This window comes from Acanthochromis polyacanthus, chromosome 8 (assembly GCF_021347895.1).
Source record: "Acanthochromis polyacanthus isolate Apoly-LR-REF ecotype Palm Island chromosome 8, KAUST_Apoly_ChrSc, whole genome shotgun sequence".
NCBI classification, from domain to species: Eukaryota; Metazoa; Chordata; class Actinopteri; family Pomacentridae; genus Acanthochromis; species Acanthochromis polyacanthus.
The window spans coordinates 13,160,693-13,180,627 of record NC_067120.1 but is presented as its reverse complement, the minus strand read 5'-3'; the positions used below and the strand labels follow the sequence as shown (position 1 = coordinate 13,180,627).

General features: G+C 45.0%; 1 protein-coding gene across 2 annotated transcripts; it reads left to right on the top strand.

Annotated features, from left to right (window-relative positions):
• The first annotated feature begins 425 nt into the window (after nucleotides 1-425).
• On the top strand, nucleotides 426-19,933 carry epx (eosinophil peroxidase). Of its 2 annotated transcripts, XM_051951524.1 has the most exons (18): nucleotides 426-708; nucleotides 8,918-9,144; nucleotides 9,224-9,311; nucleotides 9,399-9,489; nucleotides 9,603-9,778; nucleotides 10,323-10,455; nucleotides 10,553-10,682; nucleotides 10,768-10,974; nucleotides 13,034-13,394; nucleotides 13,477-13,637; nucleotides 13,725-13,983; nucleotides 14,060-14,230; nucleotides 15,790-16,027; nucleotides 16,105-16,316; nucleotides 16,389-16,553; nucleotides 18,710-18,793; nucleotides 18,890-18,986; nucleotides 19,220-19,933. In XM_051951524.1, exons 2-18 carry the CDS (start codon nucleotides 9,127-9,129, stop codon nucleotides 19,275-19,277), a joined length of 2,649 nt encoding a protein of 882 aa, XP_051807484.1. In that variant the 5' UTR covers nucleotides 426-708; nucleotides 8,918-9,126; the 3' UTR covers nucleotides 19,278-19,933. The 2 variants fall into 2 exon arrangements, with proteins under 2 accessions (XP_051807484.1, XP_022053576.2); XM_022197884.2 differs by lacking the exon at nucleotides 426-708 and having other exon boundaries at nucleotides 8,056-9,144.
• The last annotated feature ends 2 nt before the right edge of the window (nucleotides 19,934-19,935 follow it).

Sequence of the window (19,935 nt, the reverse complement as noted above, 5' to 3'; positions counted from 1 at the left end):
CCAACTTCAATCTGATCTTGGGGCTTGAAGAAGTCATCCTGATGGACCACGCAGCAGTTGGGGTTTAGTGAGTAAGGTAAGAGCAGAAAGGGAGCTGCCACTCGGACGCAGTTCTTCCACCCAGAGAGGACCTCTTTCTGCTGTCGCTGCTACACATACTGCCTTAGTTGAGGTTTTGAAGTTGAACATAAAGTGTATTAAAACCGGCACCAATCAGTAAATTATCATTTATTATTTTATTAGTCCTTCAGTGTCTGTTGGTCCAATCAGCTGAAGGACTGAATTACTGAACTGAAAACTGATTAAAACAAGACAACAGACAGTAAAACTGTCTGTGGAAAATGTGCTGCTGCTCCACCGATAAATACCAACAAACTAAAACAAACGGGAAGTGTTGCTTTTAGTGATTTTTTTAATAAATAGCAAATATGAGGCTGTAGTGCCGAAGAACAGGAGTCTGAGGCGGAGTGTCAAAAGCAGGTGCTAACCTCTTTACTGACATCAGCTGACAGAATAATGCCACTCAGTACATGTGGAACGTAACTTAACAACATGAAGAGTAACAACCTAAACAGTCCGTGTTCACACACAACCATCACTCCCAACGTTCCGTGGGTGAATTATGTAAACCCACTACACAAGCCCCCCAGACTTCACCCATAGTCAAAGTCCGCGCGCCGAGGAGGGACAACGGCCCGACCCCGACGGGTACGCACAGCAGAGGCGGGGAGGGAGGGAAAAAGGGGGAAGGCGGGCGAAACAAAACAATCCACCGGACCGGGAGGCAACGATCCCGAAGAGGAAACGGGGACCGGGTCGGGGCGGGGAAGAGGGGGGCGGCCCCTGCGCGGAGCCCGAGCCAACTCCAACGGCCCAGAGACGTCCACATGGGCGGGCTTAACCCTGTCAACAGACACAGTCTCAGCCCGTCCACCAACGTCCACAACCAGAGTCTTATCCCCGTGTCGCAGGACCTTGAACGGGCCATCGTAGGGGGGGCGCAGAGGCCCCCGGTGGGCATCATGGCGAACGAACACAAAACCCGCCGAACGCAGGGCGGGAGGCACACAGGAGGCAGGAGTGCCGTGCTGCGATGTGGGGACAGGCGCGAAAGCACCTGCGGCCTCCAACAGGGAGGACCGCTGCCTGGCAGCCGACCAAGCGGACGTGGCCTCCGGAATGAAGTCCCCAGGGACTCGAAACACTTGTGAGTCATTCCATGTCAATTCAACAAATGCTTGTTGCACCACTTTCTCAGATCCTCCCAAAAATTTTTTTGGGCTTTATTTGGGTAATTTTATGAACAAATGCAAAGTATTATGGTTATAAACATACTGTATAAGCAGTAATGATCTAATCTAATACCCATAGTCAGTCCAAACTTAATCCTCGCCTATGATTTTAGGGTTTTAAACTACTAAAAAAAGCAATTTATACTCCTTTTACATGGTCAGAATTTTTTCCCCTTCCAAAACTTTTACCCTTCTGGTGAGAAAAGTATAGAAATGAATGAAAATAAAAAAATACTGGACTGTGGAATTTCCCAAAATATCCTTATTATTTCATGGGCGACTTTATTTTGGGTTTTTCATGCCTCTATTTTAGGACTTATTCTTGTGAAAAGACATTGAAAGAATGAATTTTCTTCTTTACTAATGAAAGTTGCATAAGGTAAAAGTTTTAAAACATTAAAATAAAGCTTATTTATTGATTTATAGGCTGTTGAACTCAGGTGTAGACCCAAAATAGCCTAACTTTAGGCATTAAAAAGTGCATGTGGGATACATGGTACGCGGTTCAAATTTTTTTTGGAGGAACTAGTATGTGTGAAGTATGTGTGAACTTACTTTCATATTTGTTTCTTGTGCCAAAGATGAGCAACTGCTGAATCAATTTACTATACATTTTGATCCTCGTTTTTGTTTTTAGGAACCATTTACATGACCAACTAAAGATGAAAGATGAATCTGAAGCATCAGCATCGTAGTATAAGTTACAAAGGGCATATCTGAAGTTAATTATTATATAGACATTGTTTTTTCTTTCATACAGTAACTGAATAAGAAGAAATGGCATCACTCCCAGACTGCATTCTCAGGACAGCCTCGGTATCGTATTTGACTTATCAGCTGAATTTGAAGATTTGCAAGTGAAATTCATGCACCCAAAAGGTCCCAGCAAGAAGTTCACATGGCCTAGAAAGGATGACGTAGTGTGGGTGCCTACAGCCCACATCCTCTGTCCAATCACTGCTCCTTCAACACGCCGTGGTGGACAGTACCACATATCTGGTGCAGATGATGGCCTGATTTCAGAGAAATTCAAGCAGTTCAAAGGACAGAAATAGTGGTGTGATAAGTTGGGGACAAATTACATGTTTTACATGGGACCTAAGGCAATATAACTCATTTTAACTGCAATATATTAGTTAGAATTCCTAAAAAAACGCCTATAAAACATAGTGCATTTCTTGGTTAAATTGGCCATGAAGGATTCAAGAAACAATGTTGATACTTCAGATATCAATTATTCGGATGTTTATTGTTATACAGACAAAGTTTCATGTTTCTACTCCATGTCCCACATTGGTTTCTGTGCCAATATATGTATGGTGTTTTTCAGTCTGTTTCATAAATAGGCATCGTTTTGAGGTCTAAGGAGACTAGCTAGCTCTTGGATATTTTTAGGTTAGAGAGAACTTTTAAGGTACTTTGAGATTTTTATAACATATGAACCTTGTTACTTATTAAAATTTGTGAAAAAAATGCCTAAATTCTTGAAAAATGCCATTTTCGCCAAATTTTTAAATTGCCCTGTACCACAGAGAAATGGGTATATTCATTCCAATTTTTTTTTTCCTGCTCTATTGTTAAGGTGTTTGAACCCTTCAGATCACTTGTAAGTCTATATCATCAGTCAGTTCCCAGTATTATCTTCCTAAATCAAGCCTTTCTACCTAACATATCAATTTCCGAGTGGAAAAATAGGGATTTAAATATTTTATAACTTAGCAAATAGCAATCATATGATGTTAAAACTTTGCAAGTAATCTATTCTTATGTTGGGATAGTTAAAAAAAAAGTTTGGAGATGATCAGAGGAGGTCATGCAACAAAATTTCCTCAGATTTGTTGAAATGAGATGGAATGACTCTTGTCCATAGACGAGCTCGGCCGACGAGGCCTGCAGGTCTTCTTTGAGGGCGGTCCTGAGACCGAGCATGACCCAGGGAAGTCTGTCCACCCAACCGCCGTCCGTCAGACTGGCACGTAGGGCAGCCTTCATAGAGCGATGGAACCGTTCACACAACCCGTTAGCCTGCGGGTGATAGGCCGTCGTGCGGTGCAACTTGACCCTCAGGCCGTCGGCCACCGCGTTCCAGATCTCTGAGGTGAACTGCGCGCCCCGGTCTGAGGAGAGGTTGGAGGGGGTTCCGAAGCGCGCGACCCACGTCCCGATGAACGCACGGGCCACGTCCGTGGACAAGGTTGAAGCGAGGGGCACGGCTTCAGGCCAACGGGTCGTCCTATCCACCATGGTAAGGAGGTAGGTGAAACCATGGGAGGGGAGAAGGGGGCCTACAAGGTCGACATTAACGTGGTCGAACCTCCTGGCAGGGACGGTAAACGGCTCTAACGGGGCTTTGGTGTGGCGATGCACCTTGGCACGTTGGCAAGCCACGCACGAATCGACCCATGATCGCACGTCCTTCTTCAGCCCCCTCCAGACGAACTTCTGAGCCACCAGTCGCACAGACGCCTTCCTGCCAGGATGGGAGAGGCCGTGCACAGCCTCAAAAACAGCCCGCCGCCAACCAACAGGAACAAGCGGCCTGGGCTGGTCAGTGGAAAGGTCACACCATAACCGGGCACCCGAGTCGCCAACCGCGACCTCCTTTAAGCGCAGTCCCGTGTCCGAGGCTTTCAGGCTCCGAATCTCATGGTCGGAAGCCTGCTCCGCCCCCATGCGGGCGTAGTCCAGCCCTAAATGGACTGTGCTGACGAACGCTCTGGAAAGGCAGTCCGCGACCACATTGGACTTGCCAGAGATGTGGCGGATGTCCGTGGTATATTCGGAAATGAAAGACTGCTGGCGGGCAGACCAAGGTTCGGCAGACTTGGACATAGAGAACGTGAGGGGCTTGTGGTCAACAAAGACCGTAAACTCACGGCCCTCCAGAAGGAACCGGAAGTGGCGGACTGCCAGCCAGACGCCGAGCAGCTCCCTGTCGAACGTGCTGTATTTGCGCTCCCTCGGGACCAACTGCCGGCTGAAAAAGGCGAGTGGTTGCCAGGCACCCCTGACCCGCTGCTCCAGCACAGCGCCAACGGCAAAGTCAGATGCGTCGGTGGTGAGGGCGATCGGGGCGCCGGGAGCTGGGTGGGCAAGCAAAGCGGCCTGACACAGCGCAGTCTTAATGTCCTCGAACGCCCTCGACCTCTCGGACGTCCAGTCGATGTCCTGGTTCGGACTCTTGTGCCTAAGGGCTTCGTACAGTGGGCAAAAGATATGCGCAGCCCGTCGGATGAACCGATGATAGAATGTGACCATCCCGAGGAACTCTCGAAGTCCCCGGGCCGAACGTGGGCGGGGAAATCCCGACACGGCCTCCACCTTCGACGGAAGGGGGGCGGCCCCATCTCTATTGATGAGGTGACCGAGGAACTGGATAACCGGCACCCCAAAAACACACTTTGCCGAGTTAATAATGAGGCCGTGCTGGTCCAACCTCGTAAACAGGGTCCGTAGATGAGCCAAGTGCTCCTTCTCGGAAGAGCTGGCGATGAGGATATCATCTAAGTAAACGAAAACAAAAGGCATGTCTCTCAACACTGAGTCCATCAGCCGCTGGAACGACTGGGCCGCGTTCTTAAGTCCAAAAGGCATTCTCAGGAACTCAAACAAACCGAAAGGCGTCACAACCGCCGTCTTCGGAACATCCTCAGGGCGAACGGGAACCTGGTGGTATCCCCGTACCAGGTCCACCTTGGAAAACACCTGTTTCCCCGCCAGGTGTCCAGAGAAGTCTTGAATGTGGGGGACGGGGTAGCGGTCGGGCGTGGTGGCGTCGTTGAGACGGCGGTAATCACCGCATGGGAGCCAACCGCCCTCCGACTTCGGGACCATGTGAAGCGGCGAAGCCCACGGGCTGTCCGAACGGCGGATGATCCCGAGGCGCTCCATGTTGGCGAACTCTGACTTAGCCGCTGCCAACCTCACCGAGTCGAGCCGCCTGGGTCTGGCATAGATAGGAGGTCCCTCGGTGACGATGTGGTGTTCCACTCCGTGTCCCGTCGCTGCGGCAGAAAAGGTGGGCCGAGTAAGGCCGGGGAACTCACTCAGCAGCTGTTGGTAACTGTCCCCCACAGAGAGCGCGCCGGAAAGGCCGTTGTACGTCCCCACATCTCGGACGCACTCCAGGGAGGAGAAAGTCAGTGCGTCCACCAGGCGCTCGTTCTTGACGTCCACGAGCAACCCGTGGGCACACAAAAAATCAGCACCGAGTAGGGGAAAAGAAACGTCGGCTGTAACGAAGTCCCATGTGAAACGTTGACCGTTGAAGCACAGGTCCACAGTCCTTAAGCCATACGTCCGTATGGGGGCGTCGTTGGCAGATGTTAATGGCGGGCCGTGTGTTCCGCCAGCCGCGTCGTCCGCCGAAGCCGGAATCACGCTCCTCTGGGCGCCCGTGTCACAGAGGAATTTGCGCCCGGAGAGAGTGTCTCTGATGAAAAGCAGCCGGTTCGTTGGACCTGCACTCACGGCCACTACTGAGTGCAGGTCTTGTCGTTTCCCCCCGTGCCGTAGTTGCAAGGGGAACGGCATCTCTTAGCCTTTGCGCCGAAACGTGCGTGGAAGTAGCACAGGCCTGTGCCTGCACGGCTGTCAGTGGTGGCGCGGCTCCTACCGGCGGGTGCGCCGGCGCTCGGCGGCGCGTGGCTGCGCGTCGGGGCCAGAACCTCCGGGGCGAAGCGCTGGGTCGCCAAGAAGAATCGGTCCGCCTCTTCGGCCAGCGCGCGAGGCTCCGTGATAGTCGTGTTAGCAAGCGCCGTCTGGACGTGCGGCGGCAAGTGTCTCAAAAACAGTTCGATAAAAAGGAAATTCGGCTCCTCCGCGCCCAGTAGGTTCAGCATCATCTCCATGTGCTCAGAAGGCTTTCGGTCCCCCAAGCCCTGGATAGCCAGGAGACGTCGTGCTCGTTCCGAGCGTGACAGTTCAAAAAGCCGCAGGAGGTAAGCTTTCAGCCCAGCATATTTCTCTTGGGCGGGGGGAGCCGTAATGAAACTCACCGCTCTGGCTGCAGTGGAGCTCCCGAGCGCTGACACGACGTGGTAGTAGCGTGAGTCGTCGTCAGTAATCCCCCGGAGGGCAAACTGAGCCTCCGCCTGCGCGAACCATGTGGCTGCAGACGTCTCCCAAAACTCCGGCAGTCTCAGGATGGCGGGGTTAGCCATGCCGATATGTTCGAAAGTCAGTATAGTCTCTGAAACTTCAACGGGACTGACGTCGGGGTCACCAATGTAGTGCCGAAGAACAGGAGTCTGAGGCGGAGTGTCAAAAGCAGGTGCTAACCTCTTTACTGACATCAGCTGACAGAATAATGCCACTCAGTACATGTGGAACGTAACTTAACAACATGAAGAGTAACAACCTAAACAGTCCGTGTTCACACACAACCATCACTCCCAACGTTCCGTGGGTGAATTATGTAAACCCACTACAAGGCTTTTATTTTTCTGGAAGTAAAAGAAAACGTTGCTTATCCATAGTTTTGCTAACTTTACTTGACTTTAGCTGCACTTTCACCATGTTCTAACTAATAGATCTTTTTTTCACTTTAAATACAGACAATTGAAAAGAAAAAAAGTGGCTCTGAAATACTCAATGAACTGATGCGTCATTTAGTGTTAAACTGAATAAGTATATATAATAATATATAAAGTAACTGACTGAGCCGTATTAATTAAACCGAGATATTTCAAATTGAAAGAAACACAACAAAGATTTCAGTCAATTAAACCTTAAATTAATTTACCTAAGAAAACAATCCTTTAATGTCTCACAATGGCATTAACTCAATTATTATGAGGAAACAGAAATCCATTTCTAATATTTCTATAAAATATGTTTGTCTATAAAATATACTGGACATCAATAAAAATGTCTGCATAGTAAAATATATGAAATCCATCTGTATTTATACATCTTATTGATGTTTAAAAAACGGGAACTGCAGCCCACGTTCAGTCAAGTTAGCGGAATTACGGATAAACAACGTTTCCAGGTTTCTCTGACAAAATAAAAGCTGTGATTTGTTCTACGGGAAAATTACATGATTTTTAAAATGTGACTTTGAAAATGTAAATCAAACTGTAATAGCGTCGGCTAGCTGCTCCACTTGCTCTGATTATTTTTGTTGTCGTCTTTGTCAAGCCCAAACGAAAAATTTATCCATATTCTGGCTACATTACCGATAACAGCATCCATGGAGTGACCGGAAGTTAGCCGAGCTAGCGGAAGTGCTAATGAGGTCTGCTCTGGCACGGATTATTACCGTCACACATGCAGCTTTGAAAATAAATCCTGTCCAAGACTCAGAGCTGTACCTCCGTTTCAGTGTGAGGTGTAATGTCTGTCTGTGCGACTGTGTCTGACTTTCTCTAATGAAACCCTCCTGTTTACTGGCAGCTGCAGTCATAGATATATATCTATCTACTGATTCATATCTATGCACACTAGCCTGGTCCGATGCAGTTTCGATGCACTTGAGAACCAAGTACGGACAGTTACGTACTGAGAAACGGCCATAGTCTTCTTACCGCAAAGGTACAATGCTGCTCGTCTTCTCCTCCAGAATCAGGAAATGTCTTCAAAGCTTCTTCAAATCCAAACCAAATACAATCAAAAGATCAAACTAACGTCATTGGTGCATTCTAGTGCAGTCGGACAACGAAGTTGCGTTCATGAGCGTCGGAAATGGGAGTATCACAAATGTAAATTTCCAACGAAAATTTTTTATTTTTATTTATTTTTTTTTTTTATTTTTTTTTGGGGGGGGGCACATGGGGTGGCCAATCAGATCACGGGAGAACCACTGCCCCCCGTGCCCCTCACAGAAGATCCGCCACTGGGGTCAACTGGTCTTTAATCTGACTGTATCTCAAATATTTGGTCGCATTTTTGAGAACAGACGATTTCTACAGTATCAACACTCCTCCCTGCACATACAGCAGATGATGGGTAATGTGGATCAACAGAGACAATATTAATAACAGCGTAATGAAATGGGATTGATGACTCATTTGATAGTATCACACACCTGGAGCATCAAAGAGGAGAAAGTGGGCAGGTCCAATCCTGGCACTTCACATTTGAGTTTTAGTGGCTCACATTGGATACAACCACTGAGACCTTTCTGTCTGAGCCTGTGTTTTTTTTTCTTCTCCTTTTCATCCTCACTCTTAGTTTGTCATTTCCCAAAATCCCTGCTTCCCTCATCTTCCAGCTCACCCACCTGCCTGTGTCACTGGCACCGGGACGATCAGATTGAAACTCTTGGCATGTGGCAGACACAGAGACACACTTGTCACAAAAAATAATCAAAACTGACCTTGCTGTCATTGTGAAATTCAGTTTAGCCGCTTAAAAATAATAAGCAAGCCTGACTTTTTAATCTGCTACTAAAGTTACCGTGACATCTAATATTTCAACTGCCTCTTTGTTTGGTTGATTGGTCCACTACAGCGAGTCATAGATTCTCTGCTCTTTCAAAGGATGGGTAGAGTTGTTTCATTTATTTGAAATGCTGATTTGACAGGGTTTTCATCATGGGTGAGAGCGGAGGAGTAAATTTGATTTGAAAGGTTATTAGGTCGCGGCGGTGAGTCCGGTGTTTGATGTTGCGTTCCTGTCACCAGAAGGACAGATAAGGGGATTCTGCACATACCTGTTGGCCCCGCCGCCAGTGTATACATAGCAACCTGGACACTTGGAGCTGCACACGCATGCTTACACCTGCTGACTTTCAAGATGAGTCAAATTGAGCGCAGCAGCAAGACACTGTGAGCGTCATTCGTCTTCTAAACCTGAAGTGCTTCCTCTTCATTGAACAGTTTACAGGATCTAGATGGAGGCAGCACTCATGGTGAGTTTCTGCTTATTAGTTGAAATACATTTTACTCAGCAGTTCTTAACTTATTCATTGGGATGTCTTTTTGTTTCAGGTGTCTGTGTCTCTGCTCAGACTGGCTGTTGTCCTGCTCTCCTTGCCTGAGCATGCTTCACTGAACAGTGTATCTGACAACACCTCAGGTAGGATTTCTGTGTCGTTATTGCCCAAAATGGCAAATACCAAAGAGCGCTTCTAACCGCATCGTTTCTCCTTTGTGATAATTTCAGAAACCGTGTATCTGGGTTCTGTATACGTTGATGAGGCTCTTCAGAGGGCGACTGAGCTGACAGATGCTGCTTATGCTCGCACGAGTGAAAGGTAAAATTCCTCCGTTTTGGTCTGACATAGAAATATCTCAAACTCACAGCAAAACACAGATTGTGATTTTAAAGCTGCGAGGCACTAAAAGACAAAGCTCTCAATGTTTCCAGAGTGAAGAAGTCTTTGTCCGAAGGCGCTCTGAGACCCAGTGACCTGCTGGCTCAGTTTAAACAGATTGATTCCAGAACCAGAGCTCAGATCCGAGCTGCTGAACTGCTGGACAACACAGTGGAGCTGATCAGAGAGATGGTCTACACCAACACCATGATGCAGCCAAAGCCATACGGTAGTTAGCAGCTCTATAACACCACGCATGGATGATTCTGCACCTGTAAGAAGGATTATTTCTCTACTCAATTTCAAGGATTTAATTAAGGATGATATAAACATTTAATTCCACGCCACACTTAGGTAATACCATCTTTCTGATTGTTTCAGGAGACAGTTTAGTGCATGCAACTTCCTCGTCAGTATCCACTCAGCTGCATCACTGTTACACTTATTTCAAAAGGCCATTAAAGCTATGAAACCTTACAGTATTTGTGCAGATCGAAAATTGTAGAACTTACTCCTGTCACACACAAATTTGTTGTGAATATGCAGTTGTGTACTTGCAGTACTTCACACTGTGTCGGAAAATGTAACTGTACAGAAGTTATGAAGAGTCAAAAAGCCCAACAGTCTCAGAATTAAGCTCCTCTAAAGATGCTTTGAAAATACATAATTACATTTCAGGAGCATATTGTAAAAAATGTGTCTTTCTGATGACGTGTTTTCTAACTGTTTAAGTATTATCATCATCATCTGGGTTTTGTTGTTTGTTCCCACAGAGCTGCTGAGTGGAGGGGACGTGGAGAATGTTCTTCAGGTGACAGGCTGCTCTGCTGAGCTGCAGACACCCAGCTGTCAGACAGGCTGTCTGTCTGAGCGCTACAGATCCATCACAGGCGAGTGCAACAACAGGTCAGAGCTGACATAGAAAAGATGTAGTAGCAGAATATTGCTGCGCTTAAAAGATGTTGTTGTGGTTTCTAGGTAACTGTCTCCCTTTTGTGTTCAGACAACATCCACGATGGGGTGCTGCAAACATCCCGTATTCCCGCTGGTTGCCTCCAGAGTACGAGGACGTGTGGGGGATGCCTCGAGGCTGGGAGCCCAAACACACCTACCACAACTTCAGCCTGCCTCCTGTAAGAGCCGTGCAGCAGCTCTCAGGCCCCCTCCGTCCTTTCAGGTGCTTTAACTCCATCATTTCTCGTCTTATTTGTGGTCCAGGTGCGGCTCGTGTCACAGGAAGTGCTGTTCACTCACAATGACAACATCTCTGTGGACTCCACTCTGTCCCACCTGCTGGTGGATTGGGGTCAGTGGATCGACCACGACGTGGTGCTGACGCCTCAGAGCCCCAGTAGAGCCACATTCAAGGCCGGAGCTGACTGCACCCACACCTGCAGCCGAGACACACCCTGCTTCCCCATACAGGTGCGCTTCGCTGTCTGCTGCTCTCAGGTGTTTTAATTTTCTGTCTCTTATCATGTGGTCTTAGTGTGTACACTAATATGTGCTCACATTAAAGACTTACAGCATACAGTAAACTAAAGCTGTAAATATCACCTGCAAACTCCATCAGCACTTTCCTGTTTGTAAAGTAAACCTCAGAAACAGTGCTTCCCATTGTGATCCCCTAAAACAAAGCAATGTCTAGTTGTGACGTCCTGTTGATGAGTTATGAAGAGGTCATGCAGTGAGGAAACTGTTTGGTAAAGGTATCCTTTTAATTTTTGGTACTTAAGTTTATCTTGCAGTATGCTAAAGGTTCAACAACTTGCAGGTTGGGAAACACTTGTAGAATAGTTTAATGCTTCTGGCAGGTCTCCCTGCATGTACAGTCAAACCTCTACAGATGATCCAGAATGCAGCAGCACGTCTGGTCTTCAACCAGCCCAAAAGAGCTCATGTCACTCCCCTGTTCGTCTCCCTTCACTGGCTTCCAGTTGCAGCCAGAATCAAATTCAAAACTCTCCTCCTGGCTTACAAAACATTTACAAGAACGGCCCCAGCCTACCTGGATTCCCTGATCCAGGTCTACTCCCCTTCACGCCCACTTCTCTCTGCATGTGAGAGACGCCTGGTGCTTCCAACCCAGCACAGCTTGAAATCTCTAGCCAGACTCTTCTCCTCTGTTGTTCCCAAATGGTGGAACAAACAACCAAAGTCTGTGCGTTCTGCTGAGTCCCTTTCTACATTTAAGAGACAATTGAAGACTCAACTGTTCAGAGAACACCTACGCACTTAATCTGACTCCACCTTAGGGGTAGAATAATTCAGGTGGTCCAAAACCCAGCACTTATTTAGCGCTGACAAAGTTGAAAAAAACAAACAAAAAAAACAAACAAAAAAATTCAAAATAATAAAAATAAATAAATAAAAAGGGGGGGGGGGGGTGTGTGGTTGGCACTTCTTCTGCAACTTGATGGCAACACCTTTGACCAATCGCACTTGAAGCACTTTTTGCACTTACTAAAGGTTTTTCCTTTTGTCTGAATTCTTGCTTGTGTTGTACGTTGCTTTGGACAAAAGCGTCTGCTAAATGAAATTGTTGAATTGTAGAATTGTAAAACTCGGCAATTTCAAGTTTTTATGTTTAAATATATGTAACAGGGGGCTGCACAGTGGTGTAGTGGTTACCACTTTCACCTTGTAGCAAGAAGATCCTTGGTTCAAATCCCAGGGTGGGCCTCTGGCTTCCTCCCACAGTCCAAAAATATGCTGAGGTTAATTGATTACTCTAAATTGCCTGTAGGTGTGAATGTGAGTGTGATTGATTGTTTGTGTATGTAGCCCTGTGAAAGACTGGTGACCTGTCCAGGGTGTCCCCTGCCTTCGCCCGAGTCAGCTGGGATAGGCTCCAGCACCCCTGTGACCCTAATGAGGATAAAGCGGTGTATAGAGAATGGATGGATGATATATGTAACAGTATATATATATATTTCTGATTTCATTTGAAACAAAAAATCACATTTGGCCAGTACTAAATTATGTCAAGGATAAAGCCAGAATATAAAAGAAAGTGACGGTTGTAATCATTTGTAACAACTTTTCCATCTAATCCAAGATGTGGACCTTTCTCATTATGGTTGTGTGCAAAAAGTTTGAGTGTACACTAGATATAAATCTAACATATTTGGAAGAAAATGATTAATGTTCTACCAGACTTAGAAATTGCATTTTGGACGTTCGTCGTACTTTAGGATTTGATGTGAATTTTTTTTAAATATTATTTTTGCAGACTATTGTGTGTGTTACAAATGAAAAGGGCTTTACTTTCACCAGTTTCTTGACTGTTACAAAGCCAATGATTTGCTTTTGAGAGGAAATACAACCTCCATCATAGCGATTACTCAGTTCTCTTCTAACTTTCTATTCAGGATTTTTTAAGTGGTGAGTCTCTCCCTGATAATGAATTACTCTGGTAAAAAAAAAAGAAAACATTTGTTTTCCCTATCAGCAGCAATTTAAAGCATAAAACTTTCTTTTCTAGATCCCACTTTCTGATCCTCGCCATGGCATCCAGAGTTGTATGCCTTTTTTCCGCTCTGCTCCCAGCTGTGGTGCTGGAGTTCTGCCTCACCGCCACAGGGAGCAGCTCAACGCCATCACCTCGTTTGTAGATGCCAGCATGGTGTATGGCAGCACCAACAGTCTGGCCTCCGTTCTTAGAAACAACTCGTCCCCTCTGGGATCGATGGCTCTCAACTCCCAGCACTCAGACCAGGATCTGGCCTACATGCCCTTCCTGCCCCGCCTGCAGGCTCACCTGGACCCTTGTGGTCCTCGCAACTCCACCACCTCATCAGACAGATCTGCGCACAGAGACAACACCACTTCCTGCTTCCAAGCTGGTGAGTTAGTGAATGAATGTAGTGAATCATCTGCTCTTTTCAGGTTTCAGTGCAGCTCCTCTTCACAGTCAATGTTTCACAGGTGATTCAAGAGCCAATGAACATTTGGGGCTGATCGCGCTGCACACGCTCTTCCTGAGAGAACACAACCGACTGGTCAAAGAGCTGCACCTTCTCAACCTTCACTGGAGCCCTGAGACTCTCTACCAAGAGGCCCGCAAGATCATAGGAGCCATCCATCAGGTATCGGCAGCAGTTTCAGCTGGATATTCTTCCACAGCCACGTTTTAGAATTCTCATCATTCCAGGTTGTTTTCTTGATCTTTCCAGATCCTAACGTGGGAACACTACCTGCCGCGGATCCTTGGTGAGAGCGCCATGTCTCTTCTGATGCCTCCCTACCAGGGCTATGATCCTGATGTGGATCCCAGCATTGCTAACATATTTGCAACTGCTGCATTCCGTTTTGCCCACGTCACGGTGCAGCCAGTGGTGACCCGGCTGGGCCCAGGATACACCATGAACTCCCAGTATCCCCCACTGCCACTGCATCATTCACTGTTTGCCTCTTGGAGGGTTGTGCAGGAAGGTAAAGAACGTTGTCGTCATTGTATTTAAATCACATGTGGGTCCTTCTGTGTCTTCATTTTGTCCTGGTGTTTCAGGGGGGATAGACCCTGTGCTGCGTGGTCTGTTGCTGTCTCCAGCTAAGTTGCAGACTGCAGGTCAGATGATGGTGGAGGAGCTGACGGAGAGGCTATTTCAGGCACAGGGAGGGATGCCGCTGGATCTCGGAGCTCTTAACCTCCAGAGGGGTCGGGACCACGGCCTGCCGGGTAATCAGCTGTCTTAATTTCATCACAGCACAGTGACTTTATCATTTTGCTCTGAAAGCCCTCTGCTGACTGTCAGCAACAATTTGCTTCTGCAGTCAGGCTGAATTTTTTTTCACTTCCTCACTATTTATATTTGAATTTCCGTTAAGATTTCAACTGACTTATTTTATTCACTTAACAGAAATGACTAAGAGCATGTAACAAAAAAACAACTGTGTTTTAGGGTTAAGACTGAATTAAATTTTAACAATATTAGAGAAAAAACTTAGTTAGGATTGTGAAGAAGTAATTACAGCATTTTGATCTTCATAATAGAAAAGATACAAGTCATTACAAAGTCTAATAAATTATGTTTGTTGTTTTGTAATAATTAAATGCTACATATTAATTCTTAGTTTATTAAACAGTTCTGGATGTAAGTTTATTAGCAGCCCAGTTTCCCACTAGTCCACATGATGCTTTGCAGTTCTTTGTTTAACTCACATTATCAGAAGGAATCAGATGAAAAATGATTTTGAAACTTTCATTATCCTTTTTCTTAATAATTTCACAAAGGAATAATTGTCTTTCGGTGCAATTTTCAGTTGTGTATGTTTTGGTTGTTACTTCAGAATGAAATTATTTTTAAAAATAGGCTAGCACATTGTGTACTAGCATTATGTAGGCTCAGTGGTTAGCACCGTTGCCTTGCATCTAGAAGATTTCTGGTTTGCTTCCCGGCCTGGACCTCCCTGTGCATGTGTGGGTTTTCTCCGAATACTCCGGACATGAATGTGAGTGTGATTGTTCATTTCTATGTGTAACCCTGTAGTGGGTGGGTGGATGGATGGATGGATGGATGGATGGATGGATGGATGGATGGATGGTGTTTGGAGACTTACGTTAACACTACTCATAGATTGGTGCCACTGTATGAGGTGCTGATATTATGACACAAATCCTCAATTGTTGAATTTTGGCCAATAAATGAATGAATGAATGAATGGATGACTAAATAAACCAAAGAAAGAGAATGTTATTTTAGTAGTGTTAAAGCTAATATATCATCTATAGTATTTTAGTAATCTCTAATATGTGTTGCAGCTGATGCTACTGCATGGTCAGATGAGGTATACCACAGGCTACGTAATGTGGTGAAGCTACTGGGTCTGTGGCTGGCTGCAGACTCCTCTAGACATGTTTCTTTTTTTTTTTTTACAAATCAAATTCAGGAACAACAAACCAAATGTGAATGATTAAAAATCAAACATACAATTTTTCTTTTGTGAAAAGAAAAGTTGTATGGATAAGTGTTACTTGTCAGTTTAGAATTAAAAAGGATTTGCTGAGGTGCTAAGCCACCTAGATCTGGCTGCATCTCATCACGCAGTCAGTTTTGTTGATGCTTGATGCTTTTGACGTTCCTAGTCTGGAAAATCCTTACAGAAAATTTCAAAGAATTCTTTAAATTGCATCTAAAAACTTGCTTTCTTTTTATTTTGCTTTGACTTGCAGTTATCTCCTCCTGTTACCTGTACATTGTTTTCCTGTAAAGGATATTTAATTTCATACTCTTTCAGGATACGCTTCTTGGCGAAGGTTCTGCGGCCTTCCTGTTCCCACCAATACATCCGAACTGGCTGAAATTCTTGGCAACTTCACTCTAGCTCACAAATTCCAACGTTTATACGGGACTCCATACAACATCGATGTGTGGGTGGGAGCCATCTCTGAGCCTGCTCTGCCTGGAGGCCGAGTCGGGCCGCTGCTGTCCTGCCTGCTGGCCCGACAGTTCAGAGCACTGAGAGACGGAGACAGGTACAACTGAAGCGAAAACAAAATGATTAGTATTATAGGGCAAGGAGTGAAGTCTAGATCTGCCTTTCTCTGCCAAGGTTCTGGTGGGAGCGGGAAGGAGTGTTCACCAGCACCCAGAGGAGACACCTGCATGGCATCTCTCTGTCCCGCATCATTTGTGACAACAGCCACATCACCCACGTCCCTGCCGACCCGTTCTCACGAACAGAGAGTCCAGAGGACATGCTGGCCTGTTCCCACCCGCTCATCCCCCACCTCGACCTCAGTCCCTGGAAAGAACCAGAGTCAGGTGAGGAAGTGGAAATACAGACATGCTGAGTGTAAAATCAGGATTGTGTTTTCACAGACTTCTCTCTCCCAGACCCCAGCTGCGGTCCGATACCCAGGATTCAGTCCGGCTACTCCGTGCTCTGTAACTCCGTGATTCTTTATCAGTGTGCCTCAGGCTTCAAGCTGCTGGGCTCTTCATCTATCAAGTGTGATTCGAGCAGCCAGCAGTGGGGCCCTGTGCCCCCAACATGTCAAGGTACAGAGATTAAACCCAAGGCCTGGTCTAATGCATCACGATTTCCCTCAACTGCGGAATTAAGCTCTGTAAAGACTTTCTGACTGTGTTAGCTTAAATTCTGAGATGCAAAGTTCATGCTTACTCTGAAGTCAACAAAACAATCTCACTGCAATTTTCATGTAAAGCCTCACATCATAATTTTTGTTCTAGTGTGGATGAGAAGTTCAGAAAGTTCTAAGTTATTAATTTCATGCCAACTAGGAAAACTAACCTCGAAATTTTGTATACAAAGCAAAAGCTCCAATTGTTGTATATTTCTAAAATGTCTTACACCTCTTTAACTTTTTCTTGTGACCAGTGCACTTTAGTTAGCTCTATACAGTACACAACAATCAGCTACGTTAACCCTGTGAGGCCTAAATATAGAAAAAAAATAGCAAAAAATCAAACAAAAACAATATAGAAGAAAAATTAGCCAAAAAATTAAAAAGAATAAATATATAAAACAAATCTCACAGATTAGATAGATAGACAGTATGTCAAAGTGGGTTTTACAGGTTTAAAACCACCTGTATAATATTATGTCTGTCTCCCTCGTGCTGCCGGAACATCTGTGACTCACTGGACTCCACAGAAGTTGACCTGGAGCCTGCTTGGAACAGACTATTTATCCCAGCATTTCTCACAAATGCTGGATTAGATTGAGATCAGGGGAATTTGGAGGCCGAGTCAACACCTTGAACTCTCTGCCATGTTCTCTAAATCATTCCGGTACTTTTTGCAGCGTGGCAGGAAGCATTCTGTTGCTAAAAGAGGTCGCCACTGCAATCGGGGAATATTACTACCATGAAGTGGTGTCAAGTAGCTGCTCATGAATGGCAGAAGCCAAGGTTTCCTGGCAGAACACTGCCCAGAGAATCACACTGTAGGAGCTTTCAGTGGTGGACGGGTCAGCATGGATGTTCGGATTGGTCTGAAGCTACACAACTCCATATCCTCCTGAGAACCGAGGGAAAACAGTATCTTTCAATCTAACTTTTTTTGTGATTTACTGCTTTTTTGGAGCTAAAACAACTCACTATTTAGAATTTTATATAAAAAAAATTTTCATTTTAGAGACAACAGAACAATTTTACTATAAAAAAAGCAAAAAAGCAACACTTCGAAATCAAAATAGGCCGACAAGAAAACACAAGTCTATTTTCTAATGAAACTTTAAAAACTAAATTCAACAGCAATAGTGTAAAAAAATAAGAGGTTGAATGAAACATAATAATAACTATTTATTTATTACATTAATTATTTTACATTCAACATGTTTATTACCCCACAAAGAAATGAGTTTTTGGGCAGAAATTTGAATGTAAACAAAGAACTAACAAGCTAGTTAGCTATTAGCTAACCCCAACAGCTGACATTCAGGAGCTATTATTTTTCCTGACAAAAAGTTTAACTGAACTCTGACCCCAGTTTAGAATTCCCGACAAATTCATAAACAAAATATGATGATGATAGGTAGAACAACGATATCTTAACTTTTCTCTTTTCCTGGCATTTTGCTTCCGTTTGCATTTTGTCACAGCCTGAAAACAAAGTTCCCCTCATCCCACCAAATCACTCGAGATATCATTGGAAAGGCCAGGATGTCGTCTATTAAGCATGTCAGGACTTAGTCGGGTAGCTCTAATGAGTCAAAATATAAAAGATCAAAAACAAATGTCCAGTACAGAGGACATAGGATGTGCAGGAAGCTGTGATGCACTGTCTGCTCTTTCTATCATTGCCAGCATTAAGGTTTCAGTCAGTTTCTGTGAGATCAGACCACACAGGCCGTCCTTCACTCCCAGGTGCATCAATGAGTTTTAGCAGCGACCTTGATCACGCGACAAGACCTGCTGTTTTAGAGATGCTGGGACATATCGTCTAGCCAAAACCATTTGGCCTTTGTCAGAGTCACTCAGATTCTTGCCCAGTATTTCTGCTTCAAGAACTGACTGTTCACTTGTTGCCGAAAATATCCCACCTCTTGACAAGTGTCATTGAAACGACATAGTCAATGTTCACTATGATGGAATTAAACTAAATATAGTAACATATTTCTGAACAGCTACCTCTCCCTTCCAGAAACAAAACTGATTTTTCATCGGTCTCTTTGTTTTGTCTGATTGTTGCAGATACCAATGAATGTGAAGACCTGATCTCTCCTTGTCCACAACACTTAGAGTGTCTCAACATACCAGGTTCCTTCATTTGCTCAGGTCGGTTCAGATTAATTACACGTTACTCTGCTGTTTCCTGTACAACACATCACACTCATTCGGTTCTGATCCTCAACATGTCTCTCTGTGATCCAGAGTCCTCCTCGCTGTCTCCTGTCTCTATCGTCACTGCAGTGATCGTGGTGATTGGTGGTGTCGCTGTGCTGGTGATGATCATGATCTGTTATCGAAGGTAGGTCACTGGAGGTGGAAATTAATCAAAGGGAAAACTACATGGGTGCGGGTTTATCTATTTCATGCAAATGTGTGACTAGAGTGCCTTCATATCAGAGTAGTAAATGCTCATTTATAGTATAAAATGAAGCAGTAAATAGCCAGTGAAATAACTAAAACAAATATTGTAAAAACTGTCTTTTCGTCCCTGTCTAGAAGGAATATATGAATTTGTGAATTTGCTCCTTGCAGATATTTCCCCAAGACAGAAGAGTTGGTGGCTGCTGAATGTTGCCAGGGGAAAAGTTAATCACCAGTTCAGTCAACTTTTCTTGTAATATTCTTGTTTTATGAAAATGATCTTAATGTCTTTTGGACTGTCTCATTGTATTTGACTGTAACAGCATAATTTTTGTCATGTTAATTTATAAGGCTGAACAAATCAATGTTACAGAACTGCTGCTGCTGTTGACCGCTGATGAAGGTAATTAGACTGTTTCTATGCAAAGACCATGACCTGATCATGTGCAATCATGTTTTGCCTGCTAACTACACGTTACGACAGCGGCCAGTCTGATTCATAAACCCCAAGTCAAACTATTTATTAAGGTCTCTGGTGTTGTGTGCAAAGAGGCCATAAAAACAGAAGCTTACAGAAGTATTTTCAATCCGGAAACTAAAATCTTACTGGAATGTCTGCTCCAAAAACAGATTTTCAGACGATAAAGCCCCTCTGAGCAGGACACGGTCTCAGTATTTCGGTCTCTGTACCTGCTTCCTGCTTACAAACCTGTTAGGCAACTGTGGGTGTGTGTCAGAGTGTTTTGTGTCGGGGTAACCAGGCAGCTCCTGGCAATGACCTTATTCTAAAACCAAATCAGGGACCGGCCCTGACTGAAACAAATCTCTGTATCACCTGGTTGAAATTAATAACACTGAGTCATCGTTCTCAAACTCCAGTCCAGGTG

What these genes read in the sequence shown, in the direction of transcription:
- epx (XM_051951524.1), top strand. An exon ending in TGTATCTGACAACACCTCAG is followed by an intron (nt 9,312 to 9,398) that starts GTAGGATTTCTG and finishes TGATAATTTCAG; the next exon opens with AAACCGTGTATCTGGGTTCT. An exon ending in CACCCTGCTTCCCCATACAG is followed by an intron (nt 10,975 to 13,033) that starts GTGCGCTTCGCT and finishes TTTCTTTTCTAG; the next exon opens with ATCCCACTTTCTGATCCTCG.